Below are 27,691 nucleotides of genomic sequence, written 5' to 3' on the forward strand. Positions count from 1 at the left end.
GGACAAAGAAGCTCCCTGGCCAAGACAAGGGGTCTCTAGGCTAGGACACCAGCGCGGGTCCAGGTGACCAATACGATAACAATATGTTTATTCATACCAGGCTACAACGCAGCGAGAATGACTGAACTGCGGCTATCTGCATCAACATGGATTCCATGTGGAATACTGAACAAAATAGACTTATACTGCATATATTCTTAAACTATTTACGTAAGTTTTTTTTTTCTTTTTTTTAAGGGTACACATTGTTTAAGGATACATTGATTTAAAAAGGGAGCCTTCCCCTTGGTCAAAAAAGGGAGCCTATTCTCTTCAGTTTTAAGATTACTGACCCTCCCCCCCTTTTTGAATTGTCAGATTGTCAGAGTTAGAAGGAACAGAAAGCTTCTGTTTACAGGGGGAGCAGCTGAGACCCAGCTTAGTTGGGAAGGTCTATGGAGCAATATATATACCACTCGTGGCTTGGGCCTCCACCCCCCACACTCAGTTAATAGTGTTTCCCATTTTACCTTCAAGACAGTTCCCTTAACCCTATTGGCCTTCATTAGCTTGATGTATAATTTTGGGCAAATTACTTGCAATCTCTCAGCCTCCATTTTTTCATCAATAAAATGATGGTAGTTAAACCTTCTGTAAAGAGACCTCACGGCTGAGGCTATCGCTGTTGACAACAGGTTAAGCCGTGACTATCAAGCTCTGTCCCCCCACTCACTTGTCACTGTCCATGATGGTGTGCAGCCTGTGGGCAATAGTGATGGTCGTGCAGTGGGAGAACTCAGTTTGGATGGTTGTCTGGATGAGGCGATCTGTCTCTAGATCCACTGCAGCAGTGGCCTCGTCCATGATCAGAATCTTGGATTTCTGAAGCAGAGCCCTGGCCAGGCACAGTAGCTGCCTTTGCCCTATGCTGAAGCCAGTGGAAGAAACAAAGCATTAGCCCCTAAGGACCAAGGAATAACCTAGGTTGGGGGTTGGAGGGGCAGATTTCATGTTCCAGATCAGACTTTCAAAACCCACACTTTCAAATTCCCCTAGAATGCCTTAGCCTCTTCCACTAGCTGTTTATTGTTACCAAGGGCAATGTTTGCCAAACTTTCTCAATTAATTGGAAGACCCACTGCAGGTACTTAATTTAAAAATTCCTATTTCTGGGCCCTGCTCTCAGTCAGAATGGGGAGGAGCCTAGGAACCTGTATTTTGAATACACCCCAGGAGATTTTCATGTTTAACAAGTTTGGAAAATACTAGCCCCGGAATAGTGCTTTGCATTTAGCTACAATGATATCTCAGTACACCACTTCTGCAGTATTTGACCTGACACCATTAGTATAGGGTGAAACCGCATGAGAATGCCCCAGTGGCATTTCTTAGTGGCCTTAGCAAATCCATTTGTTACTTTAATGTGTAATTCTAGTCTCAAGGCTAATTATTTGTTCACGGCCTTCTCCCTTGATTAGAAACAGTTGCTGTCTAAAGAATGTGATGTCTTGGTGGGAGATGCAATGTTTGTGGAATTTGAATATGCCTGTAAAATGCAAATCACTTTAAATTGCTTAAAAGCCAGTAATGAAGGCTGGACTTCTTACTTACATAAAGAACCTTTGGGAAATAATGTGGAGGAAATATTCGTGAATTTGGAATTGCTCTTTCCTGCTGTGGCCATTAGGGAACGTATTAAACAGTGGGTGGCTAAAGTTCTGTAATTCTAAGAAAATTTATGCAAGAGATGAGAAGTCACCCAAGATGAACTTCCAGTTTTTCTCTGTAATGTAAGAACAGAGACACTGAAAAACTATTTACTTAACGCTTCCCAACTCCCACCTGGTTCAGTTGGACTTCATAGTAACAAGCTGTTGCTGAGGCATCAATTTGGCTTTCAGCTGCTGACTCTCCCGAAGCTGACTGATCTCCAGTCTCTGATCAGAGAATTTTAGGTTTCAACAGCCCACCAGGTCTGAAATCAAGGTGCTGGTAATGCCAGGTAAGTTTCTCCCAGCATTCATAGAGGATGGTGTGATTCTGTTCTTAGGCCCCTATCACATCCTGCCCACATGGCCCTGCACACCTGCAGCATTTACTGCACAGAATTTACTCACATGAGGTGTGTCTTCTCCATCACACTGTAAGTGCTCGGAGGGCATGGATGGGTCTATAGCATTTTCCTCTATTTCCAGTAGGTGCTCAATATATGTTGACTGAATGTTTGAATGGCCTTTTTAATAGGCCTGAAGACCTGCTTCAGTCCTGCTAGTTCCTAGATCTGTCGCTGAGGGAAAACATGCTGGTGTTCTCTACCAAGGCTCACAAGTGTTCCCTGGGGCTACACACTGAAATCACCTGGGGCCCTGATTCAACCGGTCTGGGGTACAGCCTGGGCACTGGGACTTTAAGTTTCCCAAGTGATTCTAACGTGCAGCCTACTTAAGACTCAACCTTCTAGGCAGTGCATCTCATGCTGTAATGTGCACACAAATTACCTGGGACTCTTGCTAAAGGGCGGATTCTGAATAGTAGGATAGAGCCTGAGATTCTGCATTTATAACAAGCTCCCAGGTGAAGTCAGAGCAGCGGGTCCATTAATTGAGCTACTGAGCCTTCCCTTCTGAGCTCCAACTGCTAATGGTCCATGCCCTGTCCACTCTGAAGGCACCAGGGCTGCAGCAAGGCTGGCCCCTGAGCCACCAGCTTTGACTGAGAGCTGACCATCAGTGTGTGGAGGGAAAAAAGAGGTTGTTGTAGAGAAAATGCCAGGCCAACTTGTTAACTGACAGAAAATGTGAAGTGTCAACATATGAGGAAACACTTTGAAAAGGTAACAAGAACTGTGAAGCCAAAAGAGTCTTTGTGCTCGTTTATGGTGTTCCAAGGACCCTGCGGACAGCACATCTCCATCATCCACGTGCTCCTTAGATCAGGGCTTCTCAAACTGAGGTGCCTGTAACAACCCCTGGGGATCCTTTAGAACTCCCATCTCCAGCAGTGCCACATACCAATTACATCAGACTCTCTGGGGCTGGACCAGGCATGGGGATTGTTTTCAGCCTGATTGCAGAGTGCAGCTGAAAACCCGCACAACGGTGGGATCTGCAAGCTCATGTTTGTAATGTCCTGTGAGGGTATGTTTACTGACAAAGTTTTTCAAGAGTTTCCAAGCACACTCACATCTATTTTAATCTCTACAACAGGTTCGTTTTACGCATTAGGAATTAGACCTGGAGAGTGAAAATTCTTTGATGCCAGGCGCCACCATGCATGAGTAACAAAAGTAGTGGTCCCCTCGCCTCCTCCACAGCCTGTGGGGGAAGTGGGTTATGAAACATTACCTCAGGTTGTCACCGCCCTCTGTCACTTCGTAGGACAACCCAGCTTGCAGGCCGTCCACGAAAGATTTGAGGTGAGCAAGCTCCAAGGCCTTCCAAATCTCCTCGTCTGAGTAGTTGTTAAAAGGATCTAGATTCATCCTCAGGCTCCCAGAGAACAGGATGGGATCCTGCAAGTCAAGGGATGAGGGAGTTACTGGGGCTAATGTCAGAAAAGGAACCAGTAAGGACTTCCCTGGTGGCTCAGTGGTTAAGAATCCACCTGCCACTTCAGGTGACATGGGTTTGAGCCCTGGCCCGGGAAGATCCCACATGGCTGTGGAGCAACTAAGCCCGTGCGCCAAAACTACTGAGCCTGCGCTCTAGACCCCGCGAGCCACAACTAGTGAGCCCATGAGCCACCAACTACTGCAGCCCACGCGCCTAGAGCCCGTGCCCCGCAACAAGAGAAGCCACTGCAATGAGAAGCCTGCACACCGCAATGAAGAGTAGCCCCCGCTCACCACAACTAGAGAAAGCCCCCATGCAACAATGCAGCCAAAAATAAAATTTAAAAATTTTTTTAATAAATAAAAGAATAAACATCTGGCTTTTAATATATACATATACACATACATATATTTAAAAATTTTTTAACAAAGAAAAGGAAACAGTAATTCTTTGTGGCCAAGAAAGTGAGCAGGACTGGTCTGAGATGGAAAGCTGGTTAGTTAGTGGTCCAGCTTCTCCAAGATTTCCCCGCTGAAGGCTTTGAGCTAAACACGGGGAGCCAAACACAGCATTAAGAGAAGTCCTTGGTATTGTTGTTTTTCATTCTGAAATTCATTTATGGATTTCCAGATTTGCCTCAGCATCCCTTAAAAAGATGAGAGTAACGTCCCACACCCCCAAATGCAAACTCATGGTTTGGAGGTGGAGGGATCAGGGGCAGGCAGGGGAAGGGGTCATATAGTTACAAGAGAAGAATTTCTTACGCTCTTGAAGAGGCTGGAGAAAAGAGTGTAACAAAGGGAGCAAACACCAGACCAAAGCCACCCCAGAGACTTGGCTGCAGCAAGCAGAGGACAGGTTCTGAGGACCCACATACCCCGAGAGCCTCCAGGGCAGTCCTTGTTTGGAAGGGTCCGGAGAGGAAGCTGCAGGGAAGACTTTCTTGCTGATGCACTAACCATTCCGCTTATTGGTAAAAAACTGCCACAAATTCCCTCTCCTCTCTTTTAACCATATCAAATGGGGAGTACAAAGCTTAATAGTTTCAAGCGTCAGCAGCAAAACTGCTAATGCTGATTGCAAAGGTCCTGCGAACCTTGATGGGCTATAGAAATGCTAAACAATCATCTGCTCCATTTGACTTCTGCTGTGTTGCTGCCACCTACTGGTTAGAAACTGACAGTCACAAGCATATTACCAAAAAATGTAAAACTTATTTTGTAAGTTCTGGAAGCAGTGTGTCTTAGGGAACTAGCTTAGGTATCCCAGGTAGACAGCAGAAATGACGCCACCAAATGAACATACATCAAGAAGAAGATGCACATGTTTCCTGTAGAACAAGCTGCATGTGACAGAGTATGTCCTACAGCTCACCTGTGGGATGATGGTCAGTTTCTCTCGGAGGTCGTGGAGCCCAATGGAAGCAATATCTACCCCATCAATGGTGATCTGGCCTCCTGCAGCCTCTAGGATTCTGAAAAGGCTGTTTGTCAGGGATGATTTCCCAGCTCCTGTCCTGCCCACCACGCCAATCTGTAAATACAGTTCCTTTGCATGTTCACCATGTAATTATTGAGGGCAACAATTTAGCCAGGGACATTCATAATCACAGGTGGAAAAAGACAGTGCCTGGCTACTTCATCTCTAAGATGTTAAACTGATATTGGTTTTGGTGGGGAAAACATACCTGGATGTCAGAAAAGGATGGCTTTCCCCATCCTGCCTCCTAACTTGTTGCTTGCTGAGAACTACATTGACTGCTGGAAATGTACACATCTGTTGCAATTATTCTTGGAAATTATAGATTTTTTTTTTTTAATCCTTGTTAAAAGTGAGGAGAAGGGAAGGATTGGGTCTGCCATCAGGTCTGAGAAGCAGACCCTGACCTGGACCTGAGCATCAGTACCCAGACATTTTTTTGGCCCTGCATCAGACACCAAGTCCTCAGAGAACAAGAAAACCATACCAGGACTTTGCAGACCAGAGGGAGAACTGGGCCATTGTCTCTGCAGGGACAAACCTCCACACAGCTGTTCCCACCAGTTCCTTCCCCAGGCCAGTGCTTCCTGACTTCCCCTCTACAAGCCTTGGCGCTTACAGGAAATGAGCCCAGTCAGCCACAGGAGGAGAGGATGCGGGACAGGGAGATAGGGGAGGGCTGAGCAAGAGAGCCCTTACAGGCTTAAGTCTGTTTGACCCTGTGTGGATATCCTGCCCTCTGGTGGTGGCGCTGTGTCCCTACACCTCCCCAGGGCAGAGGAAGCGCCCCAACCCTCTCACTTCCACCAGATTAATGAAAGCCCAGAGTCCACTGCTGTCCACCTCTGTGTTCACAAGGACTCACCCAGGCCTTTCTTCAGCTCCACCTACCTTCTCCGTGCTCTTAATGTCACAAGTGATCCCTTTCAGTACCAGATCCAGCTCAGGCCGATACCGTACTTGGTAGTTGCTAAACTGGATCTCCCCTTTGCTGGGCCAACCTTCTGGAGGCCTCTTATCAGTCACCCATGGTGCCTGGCAAGGCGACAGGAAGAAGAGTGCTTTACACGGTGACAGCTCGCTCAACAGTCCCCACAGGACTCATGTCACAGAACAGGGTAGCAGTGTGCCAGCCACCCGTGAACATCTGCATTGAAAAGACTGAACTAGACTGGTACTTCCAGAAGGGTCCTACCTTATTCAATTAAAGAAACCCTATCCCACGAGGTTGTTCTGTGCATCTCCAGAATGAAGCCACCATTTAACTTGGTGCATCCCAAGACCTGACTTCTCCCAAACCATTACCTATTTTAGGTTTCAAGAAATTAGGTTCTTTCAGTTAGAGCAAGGGAAACTTCCAGAGAACCTTTATGACCCCATGTGAAATCTCTAGATAGGTGAAGATGCATTCTCAAAGCGGTGGCTTTTTTTTTTTTTTTTGACCTTGTCCCTGGCTTCCTCTGATTCCTCCTTACCTCATTTTCCACGTTTATGTACTCATTTATTCGCTCAACAGCCACAATGTTGGTCTCTATTTCTGACGTCATCCTCACTAGCCAGTTCAGGGTTTGTGTGATCTACAGAAAAACTGGAAGACTAAGGATCATCTCAGACTTAGAAACCAACCCAACCAGTTAAACCACAAGGTCAATCTAGTGCCTACTCTGCACCCAGCACTATGCCGGGCTCTACAAGAGAGCAAGGAGAAGTATAAGAGACAATCCACCCTCCTTGGGGGAGGAAATGAGGCCAGTGCATTGAATGGTGGGAGGACAATTAAGTGCTCAACTGTGTGGTGCTCACAGGAAAGGCACTACTATCTTGGAGTGGCCTAGGGCCAAGGCTGAGGCTGGAGAGGCTGGCTCTTGGTGCGGGTCTCTGCCTGTAAGCCCTTAGGGGTTAGGGGTGGCATTCTACCAGTGGGGAAAGCATAAGGAAAGACACAGGGTAGGAGAAGGCCTTCCAAATAGCTGCCACCTCTGCTCTCAACAACAGCTCCATTGAGAACCCAGCCCTCAAGGTGGGACGTCCACATGGACCCTTGTCCTCTGTTACCCCAATAAACTCCAGGTGCCTTCCTGCCATTACAGAGATAACATCTAACCACTAGGAAGATGATTGTCATGATCTGGGCCAGAGTCCAGGGAATCCATGGGTTACTCAGAGGCAAGCTTCTCACATGCAAGCTTTTTTCAGGCAAAAATGTAGTCCTGGCACATACACACAGGGAATCTTTGTAGAGCACATGGTGATTAGAGAGAGGGAGAGCACAGGAGGCTGGGGACTACAAGTAACCACTTGGTGAAGGCTGGACCATATGAATTGTTGATATTTGAATGTTTTTGTTTTGGTTCAGTATAATAGTTCTCCAGCTCTTTGCCCCATCTGTCCTAGGTTAATAAGCTTAGAAATGAGGGGATGAAAGGGCAGTGGCACAAGGAACCCAGTGATTCTGGTAAATGAAAGAGTCCTTTTGGGTGTCCCACCATGATCACCTTGGGCCTTATTAATGCCAACTGAAAATAGCACCATATAGAGCCTGCTGGTAGCTATGCAGACCCCCAGTATATTAGTTCAGAAAGAGTCCACAAAAGATGGCCAAATGACTCATTAAATGAGTATCATTCATTAAACATTTACCATAGTGCCAGTGGTAGGAAAGTGGCTGAGTGGTAGGAAATAACGTCTGATATCTATCCCTTAGTCAAATGGGGGATGCATTATATAGTTCTGTTAGACTCTATATTCTTTATTAAAATTAACTCCAATTATTCTGTGATTTAACAAAATAAACATAGAAGTTATTTGTTCAGAAGACTTTCTGGTTACTGCTGCATTATAATAGAAACTCATTTATTTTCTCTTTTGATTATAATCAAGCAAAGAGACAGGAAACTATTAGATTGAATCATCTGAGATTGCTGCCTTAACTACCCAGGGCAACAAAATTTATGTCCAGTTACCCAGATGACACTGGTACCTACTTAGAAAGGGAAAGGAGCCTGTCCATGGGTTACACAATTAGTAAGAGATGGAGCCAGGGTTTGAACCTCAGTCTCCCCCTGGTCCCTCTGGATCTAGAAAGGAATCAAGAGCGCACACTCCACGGTATACCCTAGACTCCATTTAAGAATAATGCATTAATTCAACCAAACTCCCAGCCTTCAGACTCACACTGAGTGCATTGGACAGAACAAAGCCCACAGTGTCCCCACTTAGGGTATCTCTATAAATAACCATCATCAAGGATGAAAAGAAGATGATCAGGTTCCCAATCAGCTCCAGACGAACTGCAAGCCACCTGGAGGGCAACAGAACCAGAGAAAGGTGTCACTGAGAGGTGTCCACTTCCCTACCTTACCCAGCAACCTAGGTGTTCCTAGAACATTCTCAGAGGGCTTGAGTTGGTAGGGCTGCGTTCTTAGGAGGTGTCTCAATTTGACTATGCCATGTGTTCCTAAAATCTTTTAAATTGGATTTTAGAAAATAAATTGCATTTTAAAAGGTACTAGAAGAGTTTGCTAAACTAAGGGAATCCTATAGTTCAATGTCTCCCAAACTTGCCAAATCATAAGAATCATCTGGTGGCAATTGTTAAAAATACACAAATTCATGCAAAAAACTCCTGGACTCTTCCCCAGGAGATTGAGGGAATGGGTTTTAGGAATCTGCCTTTTAACAAATGTTCCAAGTGAGTTCTTTTGATTAGGCATGGGAAACAATGGCATGAAGAATCCCAATGTAAGGTTAGAAAGAAATCACCACAGGAAGGTTCAATGTACCCTGTCTGATTTCATGATTTTAAAAAGGTAGAGAAGAAGCTGGAGGTGGAGGGAAATTAGGTGTGAGCTGATGACAGGGAGGTATGTTGGGCTTTGTAGAGAACTGAATAGTATGTAGATTGATGTAATTTATGAAAACTGACTTTCCAAGTAAAATGTATTTAACTAAATTTGAATAATTCTAGCACGTGTACAAATAAATATGATACACATCTTACAATGGGGGTCCAACAGAAAATTGACTCTTATGCCTGTTTCCTTCTTGGAAAGTATCGAAGATATAAAATATCTTTACAATCAAATTTCTGACCTCTCCATGTTCCAGATAATAGCATCATTAGCCTGCCCTTCACACGGCAAGACAGTGTAGAAGCCACTCAAGAGTTTTCACTTCCTGAAAAAAGACCTTCCTCCTCCAAGGACATATGACTTCTTGCCAGGGTCTAATGAAGCTGGAGAAATCAAGAATGCTCACCCTTTTTGGATTCACCTCACAGGATGTGAGCTTTTCATTTCTGTCATCACTGATTTTGCCTAAAATTTCCCAGCTTTCCTCCCTCCAACCTCTGCTTCTTTCACCACCCTACAAAGAGTGTCCTGCCTATGGAGAATCTCACATCCATTCTCAGGGAAGCAAACAGAGAATATCCAGTTCACCCAGCACGTGAACAGTATCTGGGTTATCAAATGCTCACAGATGTCATGTGACTTCCTCAATAAGCCTGTGTGGTAGGTTGTGTTCCAGCCATTGTACAAACAAAGAAAATGAGATTTTCCTGAGAGGGGTCAAGACAGTTCACCCAGCTTGGTAAGTGGCAGAGCAGACAGAGGGACCCCCAGTCTCTGACTCCAAAGCTCATGTTTTCTCCTCTCTACTCACATGACAGGCGTGTTTGGCAAGAGTGAATTTCACAACACTGGCCATGCCTGCCCTCCCACAGCTAATGTCAAAAGTGCAGAACCCCAAAGCACATATTTGGGTGAATATCCAGGGGCAGCCTCACCTGTTGGAGATAATCCAGGAAAAGACACATTTCTGGTTGGCGTCCGTCACCATCTCATTGTGCTTTAGAAATCGCTCCTGGTGCTCAAAAGCACGGATAACAGACAAACCTGACACAGTCTCGCTAAAGTGAGAGTAGATTGGGGACCTGGTGACAGAGTCCAGTCGTCTCAGCTGGCGGGAAGTAGCCACATAAAATATCTGGACCCAAAAAAATGAAGACTCAGTCATACAATCATATCACATATGCTGTACCTCTTCCTTCATGGCCGTGGCCCAGTATTCTTTACGTTGAGGCCGCAGCTCACATCTGAACAGAGAAGCGGCTCTGGTCTCATCTCTGATTAGAGGAGAAATGAGAGAGGCTCAGAGGAAGAAGATGCTAGGAAGATCTGGGGTTGGAGGGAACAGGAGCACGAAAGTGAGGACACCACACCTCAGCCCTAGAGGTTGGCACTTTCAAACCACGTAAGGAGTTCTGTCAGCCTAATCCGTATGGTCCCAAGAATCTGCACATATTGTCTAAATGACAGTTTTGTAGTGGTTAGAAAAACAGTCTCTAAAAGATTTTATAAATGCTGCTGGGAACCGAGGGGTGTGGAAAGGGGAGATAGGCAGTAAATGGTCCAAGAAAGGTATGCCAAGGTTTTGATAAACATTGCATAGAATCAGGTAAGTGACCAAAATTGTGCTTTGACAGTGTGTGAAGGTAAAGGTCGTTTGGAGGTATGTGGAATGCTGAGGGTCTAAGAACTGGAACTGGATGTAATAGTGCAGGCTGAGGGGGAGGTTCAGTGGGGTGGGGTAGTGGTGCTACTAGATTCCAAGAGGATTTGTTGAAACTAGGGAAGAACTGGGCATTTGAGAGTCAGAATTCAAAATGTTATACCTGGAAATTTCCTCAAAGATCCTGCCTCTTATTTGTTGGTTTGTTACTGACAAAGATGACGATGTTCCTGAGGAACTCAACACAAACACCAGGCAGTGTCAACTTACCACAGGCCACAAGTCTGCCCTTGACTGAAGCGCTTCAGAATTGTTTTCTCAAGGTGATCAATTCATCCCAAAGGTAAATGGTGGAACAAGAATTCTCTCCACAGCTTCCCTCCCCTCATCAGTTTTTATCATGGTCATGGAGCCCCTTACACTTGCTCTAGTTTTTCTGTGAGGCTTGGCTCTTAAGCTGTGTCCTCAAGAACACACTGGAATTGAGCCTAAGCCACCCACAGACACCCCAGGGAAAGGAGACCTGCCCTGAAAAGAGACTGGGCTCCTGCTGAGGGACATCTCCAAGTAGATAATCCTAAGCCAACCAAGGAAGCAGCCTTAGCACAACTCTTCTAGAAGCAACCAATTACCTTACCATTGTGAAGGGTCTTACAGAGCTTCAAGACTTTGTCCAGAGCCAACCTCAAAGTAGTCTTGGATCCAAACATAAATATTCCCCATTTACACTTGTGGGGTGCAGGGCAGCAGTTAAGGTGAGATTGACTGTGAACTTCCACCCACCCATCAGTGCTGACACTTCAGCTTCAGAAAGTGGCCTACGGGCTCCTTGGTATGTTAATATCTGGCTCAATGACGAAGATGCTGGAGAGGGGAGAGTGACTAGCAATAAACACAAGAGAAGAGTCTCAGGAAGGAGCTTGGGCTTTTATGAGTAGAGAAGGAAGGAAACCTAGCCATTTCCAAACCTACCTGAACAGACACATAAATGATGCCAAGAGGGATGATGACGATGATGAAGACTGGAGTGGCCAGGCAGATCATGACCAGGGTGCTGATGATGCCCAGGAAGCACAAAATCCAGCTGCGCAAAGATGTGGGGAGGGTGTCATCCACCGTGGAGATATCCTAGGGACACATAAGAAGGAGAGATGGTGTGCTAATGAATTCCTATGACATTTTACATCTTCTCGGTTCCAGCAGGGAATTTGCTCAGTCACATCAGAATGCAAAAACTATATGTCCAGGGTTGAAAGAAAAAAAGAAATCCTCACCAGCTATTAGTTTTATGTAGATTAATTTTGACCCTTACCTGGCACAGATTCTCCATCTTTCCTTCCTCCACCCCCTCCTTTATCTCCTCTTAAGGGCTCAGTCATCGGCTCCAGAGGACCCTAGGTCTAATTCTCCTTTATGGACTGAGCCACCTCCTCCACAAAACATACTGTATAATTAATGTCAGTTTCCTTTTTCATGCAAAAGCAGCAAAATACTACTGTTGCCTAAGTAAGTCACAGTAAGATCTCTGTGTTCTCTTTTTCGGAAGATTAGTTATATATATATAACAACAGCGGAAAAGAGTGTGCAACATTTGCAAAATTCCTGTGAGAAATCTCCCCATCCAAAATTGTGTACTTTTTTAGGTTCTATTTAAGAGCAGAAAGCCCATTTAAGTTGTCTCCAGTGACATCATGCCCACCATCTTTGTTCCAGAGGAAGGTGACAAGTGGGGGCCTGCCCACTTTTGAAGCAGTCACCATGTCCCCAGAACCTGCCTGTGGGCTGGGAGCTAGACTTTCTGTGTCTGCTCCAAGACCAAACAAATAAGGGCTTAGAGCTCCTCAGACTTTTTTTTTTTTTAACGTGCACCCTCTTCTACAAACAGAAGACTGAAAAGTCTGTTGGTGATAGTTGAATATTATTCAGAATTGTCTGGTTTCCTCTGTTCCTGAAATTTCCACCTTATGTTCATTAAGAATCAATGACTTTGGTCTGGCCTATGGAAGAGAGCCATCTATATGATCTTAGCATTTACTGAGCATCCCAATGCCTAGTACAGTCCTTGGCTCATAGAAGGTACTCAATATATGTTGAATGAATGAATGCTAAGGGTCCCAGAATCTGCAGTTGATGGAGAACCCCATTAAAATCATAGGATTCCACAATCCAGACCTCGTTTACTTATTTTTAAAGCATCAAAGATGGGAGTTTCAGGGATAGAGGCAGCAACCAAGCAAAGGGTTGTCCTGCGATCTTTTTTATTCACTGTCACAACTAGTGATAGTGCTTTTACTTGTGTTTTTCCCTCTGCAGGACAATCCTTCACATCCTGCTTCTGCCACTCACCCATCCCCTACCCCCCACCATCTCCCTGGCTAACTTTTACGAGTTAAGTCCCTCCTTTTCTGACAGTTCCCACCCTCAGTCACCCAGGTCGAGCTGGTATCTCTTTTCTCTGTCACTCTTGTACTCCAAGAATGCCACTGTACACATCGTTGTTACTGGTTTATCCTATATTCTATCATAATCCTTTACTTCCTTGGCCGTCCCCCTCACTAGATGGTGAGCTACTTAAAGGGAAAGAGTTTTTCATCCCTGTAACCCCAGGATCCTTAGGACCTCACACAAGGTGTTCAAGAAATATCTGCATGCTGAGTGGACCAAAGAACTGGAACTGCCCAGTGTTGCCTAGGGGCACATGAGAATTCTTTCCCTGTCAGAAGTAAAAAGATCCTCAGCATATAAACACGTCTTACAGCCCTTGAGATACTTACACCAGCAAACCTGTTCACTATCCGGCCAATGGGTGTTGTGTCAAAAAAACTCATGGGTACTCGAAGGATATTGTTCAGCAGCTGTTTGTGAAGAATGTTTGCTGCATGGACGGAACCATAGATACTCCAGAGATTTGCTATGAGCACAAACGTACCTGGAAATGGAACCAGTTTAGTCAGCACCATGCACAGGGATCCCTGAAGACTTGTGCAGGACATAATAGCAAATTTTTCATGAGTCCAGGCAAAGGACGTGGACCTGACAGACTGTCTCAGAGATGGCTGCCGTGGCCGTCACGCATACCTTGTGCTAATCCCAGAGCTCCATAGACGCCAACTCTCAGGTCCCTCTGAGAGGCTGGATAGTTGGTGCTATTGAAGGTTTTAGAGTCACGGGTCCAAGCACTGAGCCAGAGGTTCGATCCAATAAAAGACACGGAATGGAGCACAAACCCAAAGATAATGAAGAATATTGAACACCATCCTATTGCTTGTAGGTATTTCAGGTAGATGGAGAACTTCACCTGCAAAGCCCCCACCTCAATATTAGTAGAGTTCCTAGCGGCTTTTGGTGAGGAATTATCTAGAATACTAATCATATGGGGAGTACAGTCCTTCGGAAAGTGGATAGCAGGTGGCAAAATTTGGTAGTCTGTGATCACATTTCTGTACTGGGCCAGGATGACAAAAATCAATGCTGAAATATAATGCAGGGTAAATAACCATCAGATTATTAATGAGCTTCTAGATGCAATTAAGAGGAAAAGTATAAAAACAGAGTGGGACAGATAAGGCTGTACCACAGACCTTGGAATTTGTTTTATTAATGTTTACGTTAAGATCTTAAATTTAAGAACTTGGTTTTAAGTTTTATTAATTTGAATTGTGTGCTATGAGCTTGATACATTGGTGTTCTCTGGCTTCCAGAATTGTATCTCAAAGCATTTTTGTTTTTACCACATATCAGAATGGAATCAAACACTCATGAAGTGTAGTATGAGGATATTCACAGGAAACATGTCATTCTTCATGGAAATACAATTTGATAAAAAGCCCAGAGCCTCTGCTAACATTTCAATGACAAATTTAAAGACTGGCAAAGCACAAAAGACATATCCCTCTGTAGATATGTATTCAAGTCATCAAAAAAATGTTCAAATCCCAAGCCTTATATCACCTCTAATGGTACTCTTTACTGTGGTGTTTACCTTTCCAGTTTGTATGAATTCCTTCTTAATTAGTTTTTGCCCTTTCACTGGTTCTTCCTCCTCCTTCAGGATATTCACATTCCGAGTTTTCAAGTCTTTTAAGGGCTTCAGACGCCTGCTACTGGACCTAGAACTGAGAGATTGAGAGGGGAAGCTTTCCTGAGCATGTAGATGCATCCCGAGGGTCTTCTTGCAAGCAGGTGTCACAGTCACTCTGCTCACATCAAAGTGTGTTTCAGAGCAGATGGTCATGGGGGAAACACACCACCCCAACCCTCCTCCACATGCACGGAAACAAAAGAAGAGCTGGGAGCGTCCATGTGGACACTCAGAAAAAGTCCACAGAAAAAAAGAGAATGATCAAGTGGAACTATGGAATTGATGGGGACTGCCAGCTGAATATATGACCAACCTGCGACTAAATGTTCGATGAAGACTGTTCTCTCTTTTCATGGACAAGGAGGCCACATCTTCAGGGATTTCCTCCACACTGGGCATCAGCCCATAGTCATCTTCTTCACTGTCCTCATTGACTAGGAGACACATCAAAGGTTAGGGAGATTGCTGCATAGAGCTGTCATAGCCCTATGAACAAGAAGAGAAGTCTTTTCTGATCTTGTTGGTCTTAATAAGAGATCCCAGATGTACACAAAGGTTGGAATATTTTACTCCAGAAATACTGTTTATTAGGACATCTCATTGAAAAATACCAGGATAAAGGAGAGGTGAGTTAATATTCCACTGGAAGAGAAATGATCAAAAAGGAGAAGAATATTCCCAGAAGCCTGTAAGTTCATTTGGAACAGGAAAGAACTTTTAAGGATTACAGTAGACAAACAAAAGAGTCATAATCCCCAGAAATGACTAAAAAGGTGAGTGTAAATTTAAAATGTTCTGCTTGAAATTCAAATAATTTGAGAAATTTTATTAATTTAAAGCAGTTAAAAAAACATATCCTGAAAATAAAAGGTAAAACAGCTTGGTCTGTGAAAATGGTAGAGTTATGACCTCCAGAAGTTGGTACCTCTGTAAAAGCGGTGAGCATACTGGCCAAAAATTGTCAAAATCAAATTTTCCATAACTTTGAAATTAACCAAAGGCTTGCAACAATCCAAGGAGCATTTATTTTTTAAAAAATGGCTAAATCTCAGAAAGAAGAGTAAGTTTGTTTCTTCGTTTGTATGTTTTTTGGGTTTTTTTGCGGTACGCGGGCCTCTCACTGTTGTGGCCTCTCCCGTTGCGGAGCACAGGCTCCGGACACACAGGCTCAGCGGCCACGGCTCATGGGCCCAGCCGCTCTGCGGCATGTGGGATCTTCCCGGACCGGGGCATGAACCCGTGTGTCCCCTGCATCGGCAGGGGGGCACTCAACCACTGCGCCACCAGGGAAGCCCAGTAAGTTTTGTAATAGTTTAATTTACCCTATTCCTATTCCCCTCTCCTTAGATCTGCTGTAGCCTAGAAAACCAACAGCCACACTATCATTGTAACCACGAAAATCACCAGCCTAGCAGCTGCTGGAAGGAACAGAGTGGGTTCAGAACATGCTCAAAACCTTACTGCTGGAGAATTGCCATTATTTGACCTGTCTGGCAGTTCCCTGGAAAACTCCATTCACAGGGCTTGTCTTTATTGAACTTAACTTGGAGTTGGCTCTAACAATCAGCAGTAGTTGTTTAACATGACAGCTGCCTGAGGCAGTGATAACAGTTGGGGCAAAGAAGAAACTGACCGAGAACTTAAGAGGAAAAAAACCTGGGGAATAAGATATCCATAGGGAGCTTTGATATCTTCAATATATTCCTGGCAATCGAGAATGTCATACACATGTGCAGGGTTGCACACATGCCAACCCAAGAAAGACTTGAGAATGTCCTATTCTCTTACCTCTGGCTTACCTTCAGACTCTGTGCAAGTAGGGAAAAAAGGCTGAGGCAGAACTATAAATTGCCTGCTGGCATGTTAAACAGACATGTCCACCCCCACCCCCCCATCCCCACAGAGCCCCTCAGCAAAGGCTGAGTGACGTATCGGTTCCAGGCACTTGAGGAAATCTCTGTCCAATCGTTACCTGACCACTAAGCCAACCAAGCAGGGACTTCTATGGCCACATGAGACAAAGAATGTAGACTTAACAGAATTAGTTCAGGAAACTAAACAGGAGGAACAACAAAAGCAAACCCTGGTTGAGGATGGAGGGGAGAGAGATCATATTCCAGAATTGTTATACTATTTAAAATGACCAGTTTTTAGTAATCAAGACAGTATGGTACTGGCACAAAAACAGAAATATATATCAATGGAACAGGATAGAAAGCCAGGAGATAGACCCACGCACATATGGTCACCTTATTTTTGATAAAGGAGGCAAGAATATACAATGGAGAAAAGACAGCCTCTTCAATAAGTGGTGCTGGGGAAACTGGACAGCTACGTGTAAAAGAATTAGAACACTTCCAAACACCATACACAAAAATGAACTCAAAATGGATTAAAGACCTAAATGTAAGGCCAGACACTATAAAACTCTTAGAGGAAAACATAGGCAGAACACTCTATGACATAAATCACAGCAAGATCCTTTTTTTTTGGGGGGGGGGTAGGAGTTTATTTATTTATTTATTTTTGCTGTGTTGGGTCTTCGTTTCTGTGCGAGGGCTTTCTCTAGTTGGGGCAAGCAGGGGCCACTCTTCATCGCGGTGCACGGGCCTCTCACTATCGCAGCCTCTCCTATTGCGGAGCATAGGCTCCAGACGCGCAGGCTCAGTAGTTGTGGCTCACGGGCCTAGTCGCTCCGCGGCATGTGGGATCCTCCCAGAGCAGGGCTCGAACCTGTGTCCCCTGCATTAGCAGGCAGACTCTCAACCACTGCGCCACCAGGGAAGCCCAAGATCCTTTTTTACCCACCTCTTAGAGAAATGGAAATAAAAACAAAAATAAACAAATGGGACCTAATGAAACTTCAAAGCTTTTGCACAGCAAAGGAAACCATAAACAAGACCAAAAGACAACCCTCAGAATGGGAGAAAATATTTGCAAATGAAGCAACTGACAAAGGATTAATCAACATTTACAAGCAGCTCATGCAGCTCTATATCAAAAAAACAACCCAAACCAAAAATGGGCAGAAGACCTAGATAGATATTTCTCCAAAGAAGATATACAGATTGCCAACAAACACATGAAAGAATGCTCAACATCACTAATCATTAGAGAAATGCAAATCAAAACCACAATGAGGTATCACCTCACACCAGTCAGAATGGCCATCATCCAAAAAATCTACAAACAGTAAATGCTGGAGCGGGTGTGGAGAAAAGAGAACCCTCTTGCACTGTTGGTGGGAATGTAAATTGATACAACCACTATGGAGAACAGTATGGAGGTTCCTTAAAAAACTAAAAATAGAACTACCATATGACCCAGCAATCCCACTACTGGGCATATACCCTGAGAAAACCATAATTCAAAAAGAGTCATGTACCACAATGTTCACTGCAGCTCTGTTTACAATAGCCAGGACGTGGAAGCAACCTAAGTGTCCACTGACAGATGAATGGATAAAGAAGATGTGGCACATATATACAATGCAATATTACTCAGTCATAAAAACAAATGAAATTGAGTTATTTGTAGTGAGGTGGATGGACCTAGAGTCTGTCATACAGAGTAAGTCAGAAAGAGAAAAACAAACACCGTATGCTAACACATATATACGGAATCTAAAAAAAAAGAAAAAAATGGCTGTGAAGAACCTAGGGGGAGGACAGAAATAAAGACAGCCGTAGAGAATGGACTTGAGGACATGGGGAGGGGGAAGGGTAAGCTGGGACGAAGTGAGAGAGTGGCATGGACTTATATATACTACCAAATGTAAAATAGATAGCTAGTGAGAAGCAGCCACATAGCACAGGCAGATCAGCTCAGTGCTTTGTGACTAACTAGAGGGGTGGGATGGGGGGGTGGGAGGGAGTCGCAAGAGAGAGGAGATATGGGGATATATGTATATGTATAGCTGATTCACTTTGTTATAAAGCAGAAACTAACACACCATTTTAAAGCAATTTTACTCCAATAAAGATGTTCAAAAAAAAAAAAAAAGACCGGTTTTCAACAAAAAGTTATGAGACATACAAGGAATCAGGAAAGTATGGGACTGTATACAGGAAAAAAGCAGTCAAAAGAAACTGTACTCAAGGAAGTACAGATGTTGGACTTACCAGACAAAGACTTAAATCAGCTATGATAAATATATTAAAAGAACAGCAGGAAACCATGTCTAAAGATCTAAAGAAAAGTTCTCACCAAATAGAGAACATCTCTATTAGGCCCATTAGCATGGGACCCTGATCCAATATGTCTGATGTCCGTGTAAAAAGGGGAAATTTGGACACAAATGCACATAAGGCATAACACCATGTGAAGATGAAGGCAGAGATTGATATGAAGGATGCCAAAGAATGCCAGCAAACCACCAGAAGCTAGGAGAAAGACCTGGAATAGATCCTTCCCTACTGCCTTCAGAAGGAACCAATCTTATTGACACCTTGATTTTGGACTTCTAGCCTCTAGAACTGTGAGACAATACATTTCTGTTGTTTAAGACACCCAATTTGTAGTGTTTTGTTATGGCAGCTAATTAGGAAATACACAGAGCCAATATTGATACAGGTTACCTTTGCCCTCCTGACCTTCCCTTTATTCTACCATCATGTAGTCTGTACCTTGAGCCCCAGAACCGACACAACAGCACGTCAGGCAGTGGGGCTTATACAACTTCTCAGAAATGGCCTATCAATGTTTCCCAGAGCAAGGGTTTAATGTGCTGTTTTGCAAACTGTCTTCTGTACACAAAAGATAGGATTTTTCAAAGGGACTGTCTACCCATGGGGGTTTATAAACAGAACTTAGAAACTCAGAAACACAAATCAGAAAGAAAAAGTTTAGAATTAGAAGGAGAAAACTGTCCAGGTTATGATGATGTGGCTGACGGAGCAGTAACTCAGGGGTATCCAGCATCAGACACTGCCCTTTGCTGGGGATCTTCAGTCCCCAAGCAGGTGCTTTTTGTTTTCTCCAGGCCTGTCCCGGAGCACATAAAGACTGATGGAAAGCTCTGACCCCTTCCTTTCTGCTGGAATCCCTGCCCCAGTTTCCTGGGCTGGGTCCCAGTCCCTATAGCCCACACCATCGTATTCTTTGTTCCCACCCTGTCCCACCAATGCTTACAGACTTCTTGGTTTAGGCTTTTCTTTCCGACTTTTGTGGTTTTAAACCATCACATGTCCTGACTTCAAGGCCTGACTGTGATCCCACTTGCAGGCTCTGTAGTTACTGCCTCTTCTGATTGACTTTCGGAATGCCCCTGTACCCTCCAGATCTTGCTTTCTCAGTCCTGACCTCCTGCTGATAATTGCTACCTGAAGCAGATACCCAGAACATGCACAGGACTACTACTGGCAGGTTCTTGGGAAGGACCCCAGAGACCAGGGCTCCATTATTGACTGGGGCTAATCAGCGACCCCAGTGGTAGTGGTATTGGGTAGGGGCTATTCCTGTGGCATACTATGAGACTATGCAACTGCCATGATTTTTTTTTTCTGGTTCAAAACACCCAGTGGCTTTTGGTGTATTAGTCAAATCCCTTTGTTAGGGCTTATCAACAGTTTAGCAATACCAGGTATTACAAAGCTGTCCAGGAAGTGGTTTTCATGAATTTGGGTAGATGGGGTGGAATATGTGACTTGAGTCAATAGAAGCAGGGCATTCCCTAAAAGGGGGCCCCTTGTGCCACTGGTGTCTCTTCCACAAGGGCTAATCACCCCAAATCTCCAGTCATCCTCTAAAGAGTGCCCTTTGATTGCATTTCAGAGACCAGATGAGCAGGATTATCCCCCAGTTTGGCTCAAATATAGTTTCTTTACAGAGACACAAAACACGGAAAGAACAGATATTGGATCTCTGGATAACTCATTTCCAAATTTAGTTCACGATACTGAACAGCTCAGGAGGTAAATAGTGGTAGTTTACTACTCCTGCCCCTTCCCTACCCACGTTCTATCCTGTTCCAATCCTCTTTACATACCTGTGGGCTCATCTTTAGGACCCGTCTGTTTTATGAATGTCTTCAGATTCTTAGCAAACAATCCTTTCTTGGCCAACAGAGTGCTGTAGGATCCCTTCTCCATGATGGTGCCATTCCCCAAAACCACAATCTCATCCACTTGGGGAAGAAAGTGAATGCTGTGTGTCACCAAGAGTCGAGTCTGTAAAAATAACAGTAAGTTGTGCTGACTACCCTATGTCCACCATGTTCCTTAGCTAACTATTGAAAAGGAAAAACAGAGTCACTCTGGGGCTTTCCTTCAAAATGTGGTCCTGACCACTTGATCTCTTTTACTTCCTCTTTACTTCCCAGCACCTCATCCTAAAACCTGACCCCATGTGTAAGATGAGACTCCGTCATCATGGATATATCCACAGTTATTTTCCTGTAGTGACAATGAGGTTTGCCCTGCACACGTTTTCCTCCAGCTTCCTGGTAGCCAAGAGTTGGGCTTAGGGACGTCACTTGAGATCAAGGGCTGTCAATATAATTGAGGCATGCAAAACTAACTGCCCCCTCACTAAACAGGTAACTGATCTAACAGGAACTGCCCAGATTATTTCAGTATGTTAGAATCATTATAGGGCAAGAAATTGTGTCTTTGGCCCAGGCCCTCCCTGGCAAAGAAGAATTGGCACCCCTTGTATTCTTGTCTATTTATGGACTACATTGACTACTGAAACAGGGATTCCACTCAAAGAAAGATAAACACAGATCAGTAATGAGACTCAGATAGGGTCCAGGGGTTGAGATCTACCTCTAGAGAGACAGCCCAAGCCCACTGCCTCTGCTCTCTACTTCACAGCCCCACAGACACTAGGTTGCTTTTATCAGGAAGACTTGGGAGATGCTCATCCTTTGAGTCTCAGCTCAAAGCCAGCTCTTCTGGTAGCCTTTCCTGAATCCCCAGGCAAGAATTGGGTATTCCTCCAGTGTTTCCATGGTAGTTTGTATATTCTGCCATTAAAAATGATTCTTGTATTATAATATTATTGTTTGCTTTTTGGTGTGTCTGCCAGTTCGATTGTAAGTTACTTGAGAGCAGGGATGAGACCTTTTCATCTGTGTGCCCAGTCTTTGCAATGAACCAGGCCCAGGGTGGGTATTCAGTTCATGAATGAATGGAGCCAATTAGCCTTAAGGACAGAAGTCAGGACCAGGCATAGGAGGGAGAGTGAGTTCCTGTTGACTCACTGGATCCAAGAGAGAGGCAAAAGGCCTCAGTGGGACAGCAGCCCAGTCAACCCTGCCACCCTCTGACTGGCAGCATTCAGGAAACCTTGAAGGGAAAAGGCCAAACACAGATGGAGTGCTGACAGCCCTCACACTAGACTTGCTACTGGTGAGAAGCATACTCAAACACTCAAGGGGCTCTGTCAGCCCCTCTCCCATTCAGCCTACTGTGCTAACTTGTCTATGGTAAGGAAAGCCTATGATCAGCTCCAGTGACTTGCTCTGGCCACTTTATCTGTACTATCTCACAGGGGCATTGCAAGAATCAAATGAGACAATGCTATCAAACTGCTTAGCACAGGCCTGGGACATAATGAATACCCAAAACATATAGGCTTTATTTCTATATTCAGATTTCCAGGCATAGTGCTCCTACATCCTGCAAGAGTTCCAGGAAAGTGCCTTCTTCGAGTAGAGCTCTAATACCTGCAGGGTGACCTGTGTCCCAGCAAGGTAAATTGTTGGGTCCTCTGGCATATTTTCTGACACCAACCAATTTTGAGTGTCCAACAGTTCAATTCTGACACCAGCTACCCAGAAACCCACAGCTACCCAGAGCCCACAAGACTGCCCTGACTTCTAATGCTAGCCAAAAGTCTTGGATCCCACCAATACTTCTGACCAACTAGCTATAAATTGAGGATTTCCATGGCCCCCTCCTCAGGTATGATAATTTGTCAGAATGGCTCATAGATGCCAGGAAAATACTTTACTTACTGTTTACCAGTTTATTACAAAGGATACAACTCAGGAACAGTGAAATGGAAGAGATGCATAGGGTAAGGTTTCGGGGGTGGGGTGCTTGTGCAGAATTTCCCTCTCTCACCAGGTGTGCCACCTTCCCAGCACCTTAATGTTCTCAGCAACCTAGAAGCTCTCTGAATCTCCTTATTCAAGAATTTTTTATAACACAATCTCCAGCTCATCCTCCTCTCCCCAGAAATTGGTATGTGGGGCTGAAAGTTCCAATCCTCCCATCACTTGGTCTTTCCGAGGAACAGCCTTGTCCAGAGGCTATCTAGGGGCCCCTCCATAAGTCACTCATTAGCATAAACTCAGGTGTGATCTAAAGGGGCTCATTATGAATAACAAAAGACATTCTTAGTATCACTCAGGAAATTCTAAGGGTTAGGAGCTCTGTGCCAGGACCTAGTGAAGAAGACCAAATATATTTCTTAGTATACCACAGATCTCAAAGGACTTTTTATCATAATTAATCATCCTAAAAGGCTCAATGTTGGAGCCAGAGAATAAGGCTCAAATTAGCCAGTTCCCACATAAGCTATGATCTCAAGATGGGAGCCCTCACCAAATCATCTCCTGGGAGACCAGTCTGACACTGTATCTCCTCAGCAGCCCAGGGGGCAGGTAAATAAGGAAATCTGCTTCACTACCCAGCAGTCCTAGGAGATGTGTGCCCCTCCTCACGTCTTCATCACTTTAAATAATTTCTCACCTTGCCTTTCAACAGGCCATTGGGACCCAAGACCTTATTAAAAATATGTTTTCCCACATGAGCATCCACGGCTGATAGGGGGTCATCCAGAATATAGATGTCTGAATTTTGATAGGTAGCTCTGGCCAGGCTGATCCGCTGCTTCTGACCCCCACTGAGATTTATACCCTGAAGAAGAAAATAATTTCTATTAAGTACTGAAACTGAGTCCCACTAAAACTGAGTTCCTCTGCTGAATTTATGATTAACATCTCTATCCAAAACTTCATGCCCTTTCTTGTCCCATACCGGTTCCCCTCAAGGGAGTATAAAAGAAAAGGGGGGATTGAAACCAAGCAGGACAATGCGGGGCCCTCCTGTGTACAAAAACCACTCTGTGTCCCCATTTTCTTGTTTGTAGAAAAAACTTTGGTCTCCTAGGCCTTCCCTGAGTTCCAAGGAACAGACTCAAGCAGTTACTAACTAGGGAAGTGAGGGAATGCAGAAACAAAGGAAAAGCAGTCAAGAAACAATAGTTCAACTATAAAACAGAGTCCTAGCTCCTCTTCAAGGGGTATATGTAACAATTAGATGCATATCTTTGAATTGTTCTGCAGAAACTAAGATTCTAACCCAGGTTGAGGATGGTCACTGCATGTTGACCACAAGCACTTAGCCCCAGACTGGTTGGAACGAGAAGGTTGATAATTAAGATTCCTGAAATATCACCCTGCCACTTTACCACCAATGGATCAGAAGGAAGTCTACAAGCTGCAACCCTCACGCCAAATGTTGCCTTTTTAAACCATTCCCTGGTGGTCCAGTGGTTAAGAATCTGTCTTGCCAACATTAAACACACCAACATTCGAATTATAGGGGTCTCAGAAGAAGAAAAGAAAAAAAAGGGACCGAAAAATATATGAAGAGATTATAGTTGAAAACTTCCCTAATATGGGAAAGGAAATAGTCAATCAAGTCCAGGAAGCACAGAGAGTCCCATACAGGATAAATCCAAGGAGAAACATGCCAAGACACATATTAATCAAACTATCAAAAATTAAATACAAAGAAAAAATATTAAAAGCAGCAAGGGAAAAGCAACAAATAACATACAAGGGAATCCCCATAAGGTTAACAGCTGATCTTTCAGCAGAAACTCTGCAAGCCAGAAGGGAGTGGCAGGACATATTTAAAGTGATGAAAGGGAAAAAACCTAAAACCAAGATTACTCTACCTGGCAAGGATCACATTCAGATTCGACAGAGAAATAGAAACCTTTACAGACAAGCAAAAGCTAGGAGAATTTAGCACCACCAAACCAGCTTTACAACAAATGCTAAAGGAACTTCTCTAGGCAGGAAACACAAGAGAAGGAAAAGACCTACAACAACAAACCCAAAACAAGTAAATGGTAATAGAAACATACATATCAATAACTACCTTAAATGTAAATGGATTAAATGCTCCCACCAAAAGACACAGATTGGCTGAATGGATACAAAAACAAGACCCATATATATGCTGTCTACAAGAGACCCACTTCAGACCTAGGGACACATAGAGACTGAAAGTGAGGGGATGACAATGTTCATTGCAGCACTATTTACAATAAGCAGGACATGGAAGCAACCAGTGTCCATCGACAGACGAATGGATAAAGAAGATGTGGCACATATATACAATGGAATATTACTCAGCCATAAAAAGAAACGAAACTGAGTTATTTGTGGTGAGGTGGATGGACCTAGAGTCTCTCATACAGAGTGAAATAAGTCAGAAAGCGAAAAACAAATACCATATGCTAATACATATATATGGAATCTAAAAAAAATTGTTCTGAAGAACCTAGGGGCAGAACACAAAGACGCAGATGTAGAGAATGGACTTGAGGACACAGGGAGGGGGAAGGGTAAGCTGTCACAAAGTGAGAGAGTGGCATGGACATATATACACTACCAAATGTAAAATCGATAGCTAGTGGAAAGCAGCCACATAGCACAGGGAGATCAGCTTGGTGCATTGTGACCACATAGAGAGATGGGATATGGAAGGTCGGAGGGAGATGCAAGAGGGAGGAGATATGGGGATATATGTATATGTATAGCTGATTCACCTTGTTATAAAGCAGAAACTAACATACCATTGTAGAGCAACTATACTCCAATAAAGATGTTAAAAAAAAAAAGTGAGGGGATGGAAAAAGATATTCCATGCAAATGGAAACCAAAAGAAAGCTGGAGTAGCAATACTCATATCAGACAAATAGACTTTAAATTAAAGACTATTACAAAAGACAAAGAAGAACACTACATAATGATCAAGGGATTGATCCAAGAAGAAGATATAACAATTGTAAATATTTATGCACCCAACATAGGAGCACCTCAATACATAAGGCAAATGCTAAGAGCCATAAAAGGGGAAATCGACAGTAAATAGTAGGGGACTTTAACACCCCACTTTCACCAATGTACAGATCATCCAACATGAAAATAAATAAGGAAACACAAGCTTTAAATGATACATTAAACAAGATGGACTTAATTTATATTTATAGGACTTTCCATCCAAAAACAACAGAATACACTTTCTTCTCAAGTGCTCATGGAACATTCTCCAGGATAGATCATAACTTGGGTCACAAATCAAGCCTTGGTAAATTTAAGAAAATTAAAATCGTATCAGGTATCTTTTCTGACCACAACGTTATGAGACTAGATATCAGTTACACGAAAAAATCTGTAAAAATACAAACACATGGAGGCTAAACAATACACTACTAAATAACCAAGAGATCACTGAAGAAATCAAAGAGGAAATTTAAAAATACCTAGAAACAAATGACAATGAAAACATGATGACTCAAAACCTATGGGATGCAGCAAGAGCAGTTCTAAGAGGGAAGTTTATAGCAATACAGTCCTACCTCAAGAAACAAGAAACAACTCAAATAAACAACCTAACCTTATACCTAAAGCAATTAGGGAAAGAAGAACAAAAAAACCCCAAAGTTAGCAGAAGGAAAAAAATCATAAAGATCAGTTCAGAAATAAATGAAAAAGAAATGAAGGAAATGATAGCAAAGATCAATAAAACTAAAAGCTGGTTCTTTGAGAAGATAAACAAAATTGATAAACCATTAGCCAGACTCATCAAGAAGAAAATGGAGAAGACTCAAATCAATAGAATGAGAAATGAAAAAGGAGAAGTAACAACTGACACTGCAGAAATACAAAGGATCATGAGAAATTGCTACAAGCAACTATATGCCAATAAAATGGGCAACCTGGAAATGGACAAATTCTTAGAAAAGCACAACTTTCTGAGACTGAACCAGGAAGAAATAGAAAATATAAACAGACCAATCACAAGCACTGAAATTGAAACTCTGATTAAAAATCTTCCAACAGACAGAAGTCCAGGACCAGATGGATTAACAGGCAAATTCTATCAAACATTTAGAAAGGAGCTAACACCTATCCTTCTCAAACTCTTCCAAAATATAGCAGAGGGAGGAATACTCCCAAACTCATTCTACAAGGCCACCATCACCCTAATACCAAAACCAGACAAAGATGTCACAAAGAAAGAAAACTACAGGCCGCTGTCACTGATGAACAAAGATGTGAAAATCCTCAACAAAATACTAGCAAACACAATCCAGCAGCACACTAAAAGGATCATACACCATGATCAAGTGGGGTTTATCCCAGGAATGCAAGGATTCTTCAATATATGTAAATAAATCAATGTGGTAAACTGTATTAACAAAGTGAAGGAGAAAAACCATATGATCATCTCAACAGATGTAGAAAAAGCTTTCAACAAAATTCAACACCCATTTATGATAAAAACCCTGCAGAAAGTAGGCATCGAGGGAACTTACCTCAACATAATACAGGCCACATATAACAAACCTACAGCCAACATCGTTCTCAATGGTGAAAAGCTGAAACCATTTCCTCTAAGATCAGGAACAACACAAAGTTGTCCACTCTCACCACTATTATTCAACATAGTTTTGGAAGTTTTAGCCACAGCAATCAGAGAAGAAAATGAAATAAAAGGAATCCAAATTGGAAAAGAAGTGAAGCTGTCACTGCTTGCAGATGACATGATACTATACATAAAGAATCCTAAAGATGATACCAGAAAACTACTAGAGCTAATCAATGAATTTGGTAAAGTAGCAGGATACAAAATTAATACACAGAAATCTCTGGCATTCCTATACACTAATGTTGAAAAATTGGAAAGAGAAATTAAGGAAACACTCCCATTTACCATTGCAACAAAAAGAATAAAATATCTAGGAATAAACCTACTTAAGGAGACAAAACACCTGCATGCAGAAATCTATAAGACACTGATGAAAGAAATTAAAGATGATACAAACAGATGGAGAGATATACCTT

At 43.3% G+C, this 27,691-nt stretch overlaps 2 protein-coding genes across 5 annotated transcripts in view; one reads left to right on the top strand and one right to left on the bottom strand.

Annotated features, from left to right (window-relative positions):
• The window catches only part of DNMBP (dynamin binding protein), a 145,182-nt gene extending 144,485 nt beyond the window's left edge, over positions 1–697 (top strand). The window contains exon 16 of the mRNA XM_081247535.1: positions 101–697. Within this exon, the coding sequence (XP_081103661.1) occupies positions 101–201 (101 nt within the window). The 3' untranslated portion in view covers positions 202–697. The remainder of the gene's footprint in view (positions 1–100) is intronic.
• ABCC2 (ATP binding cassette subfamily C member 2) overlaps positions 1–27,691 on the bottom strand; it is a 70,971-nt gene that overhangs the window by 1,137 nt on the left and 42,143 nt on the right. For 2 of the 4 annotated variants that reach the window (XM_081247582.1, XM_081247585.1), the window contains 14 exons: positions 23,298–23,465; positions 20,588–20,768; positions 14,915–15,035; positions 14,503–14,635; positions 13,599–13,818; positions 13,295–13,449; positions 11,493–11,648; positions 9,796–9,995; positions 8,184–8,310; positions 6,485–6,586; positions 5,901–6,044; positions 4,905–5,063; positions 3,324–3,490; positions 713–907 (listed from right to left, as the gene is read on the bottom strand). In XM_081247582.1, coding sequence (XP_081103708.1) covers positions 713–907; positions 3,324–3,490; positions 4,905–5,063; positions 5,901–6,044; positions 6,485–6,586; positions 8,184–8,310; positions 9,796–9,995; positions 11,493–11,648; positions 13,295–13,449; positions 13,599–13,818; positions 14,503–14,635; positions 14,915–15,035; positions 20,588–20,768; positions 23,298–23,465 — 2,228 coding nt within the window. The remainder of the gene's footprint in view (positions 1–712; positions 908–3,323; positions 3,491–4,904; positions 5,064–5,900; positions 6,045–6,484; positions 6,587–8,183; positions 8,311–9,795; positions 9,996–11,492; positions 11,649–13,294; positions 13,450–13,598; positions 13,819–14,502; positions 14,636–14,914; positions 15,036–20,587; positions 20,769–23,297; positions 23,466–27,691) is intronic. The other 2 variants (XM_081247583.1, XM_081247584.1) reach the window with 2 other exon arrangements.

The sequence above is a fragment of the Mesoplodon bidens genome (genome assembly GCF_964165515.1).
Source record: "Mesoplodon bidens genome assembly, chromosome: 1".
NCBI classification, from domain to species: Eukaryota; Metazoa; Chordata; class Mammalia; order Artiodactyla; family Ziphiidae; genus Mesoplodon; species Mesoplodon bidens.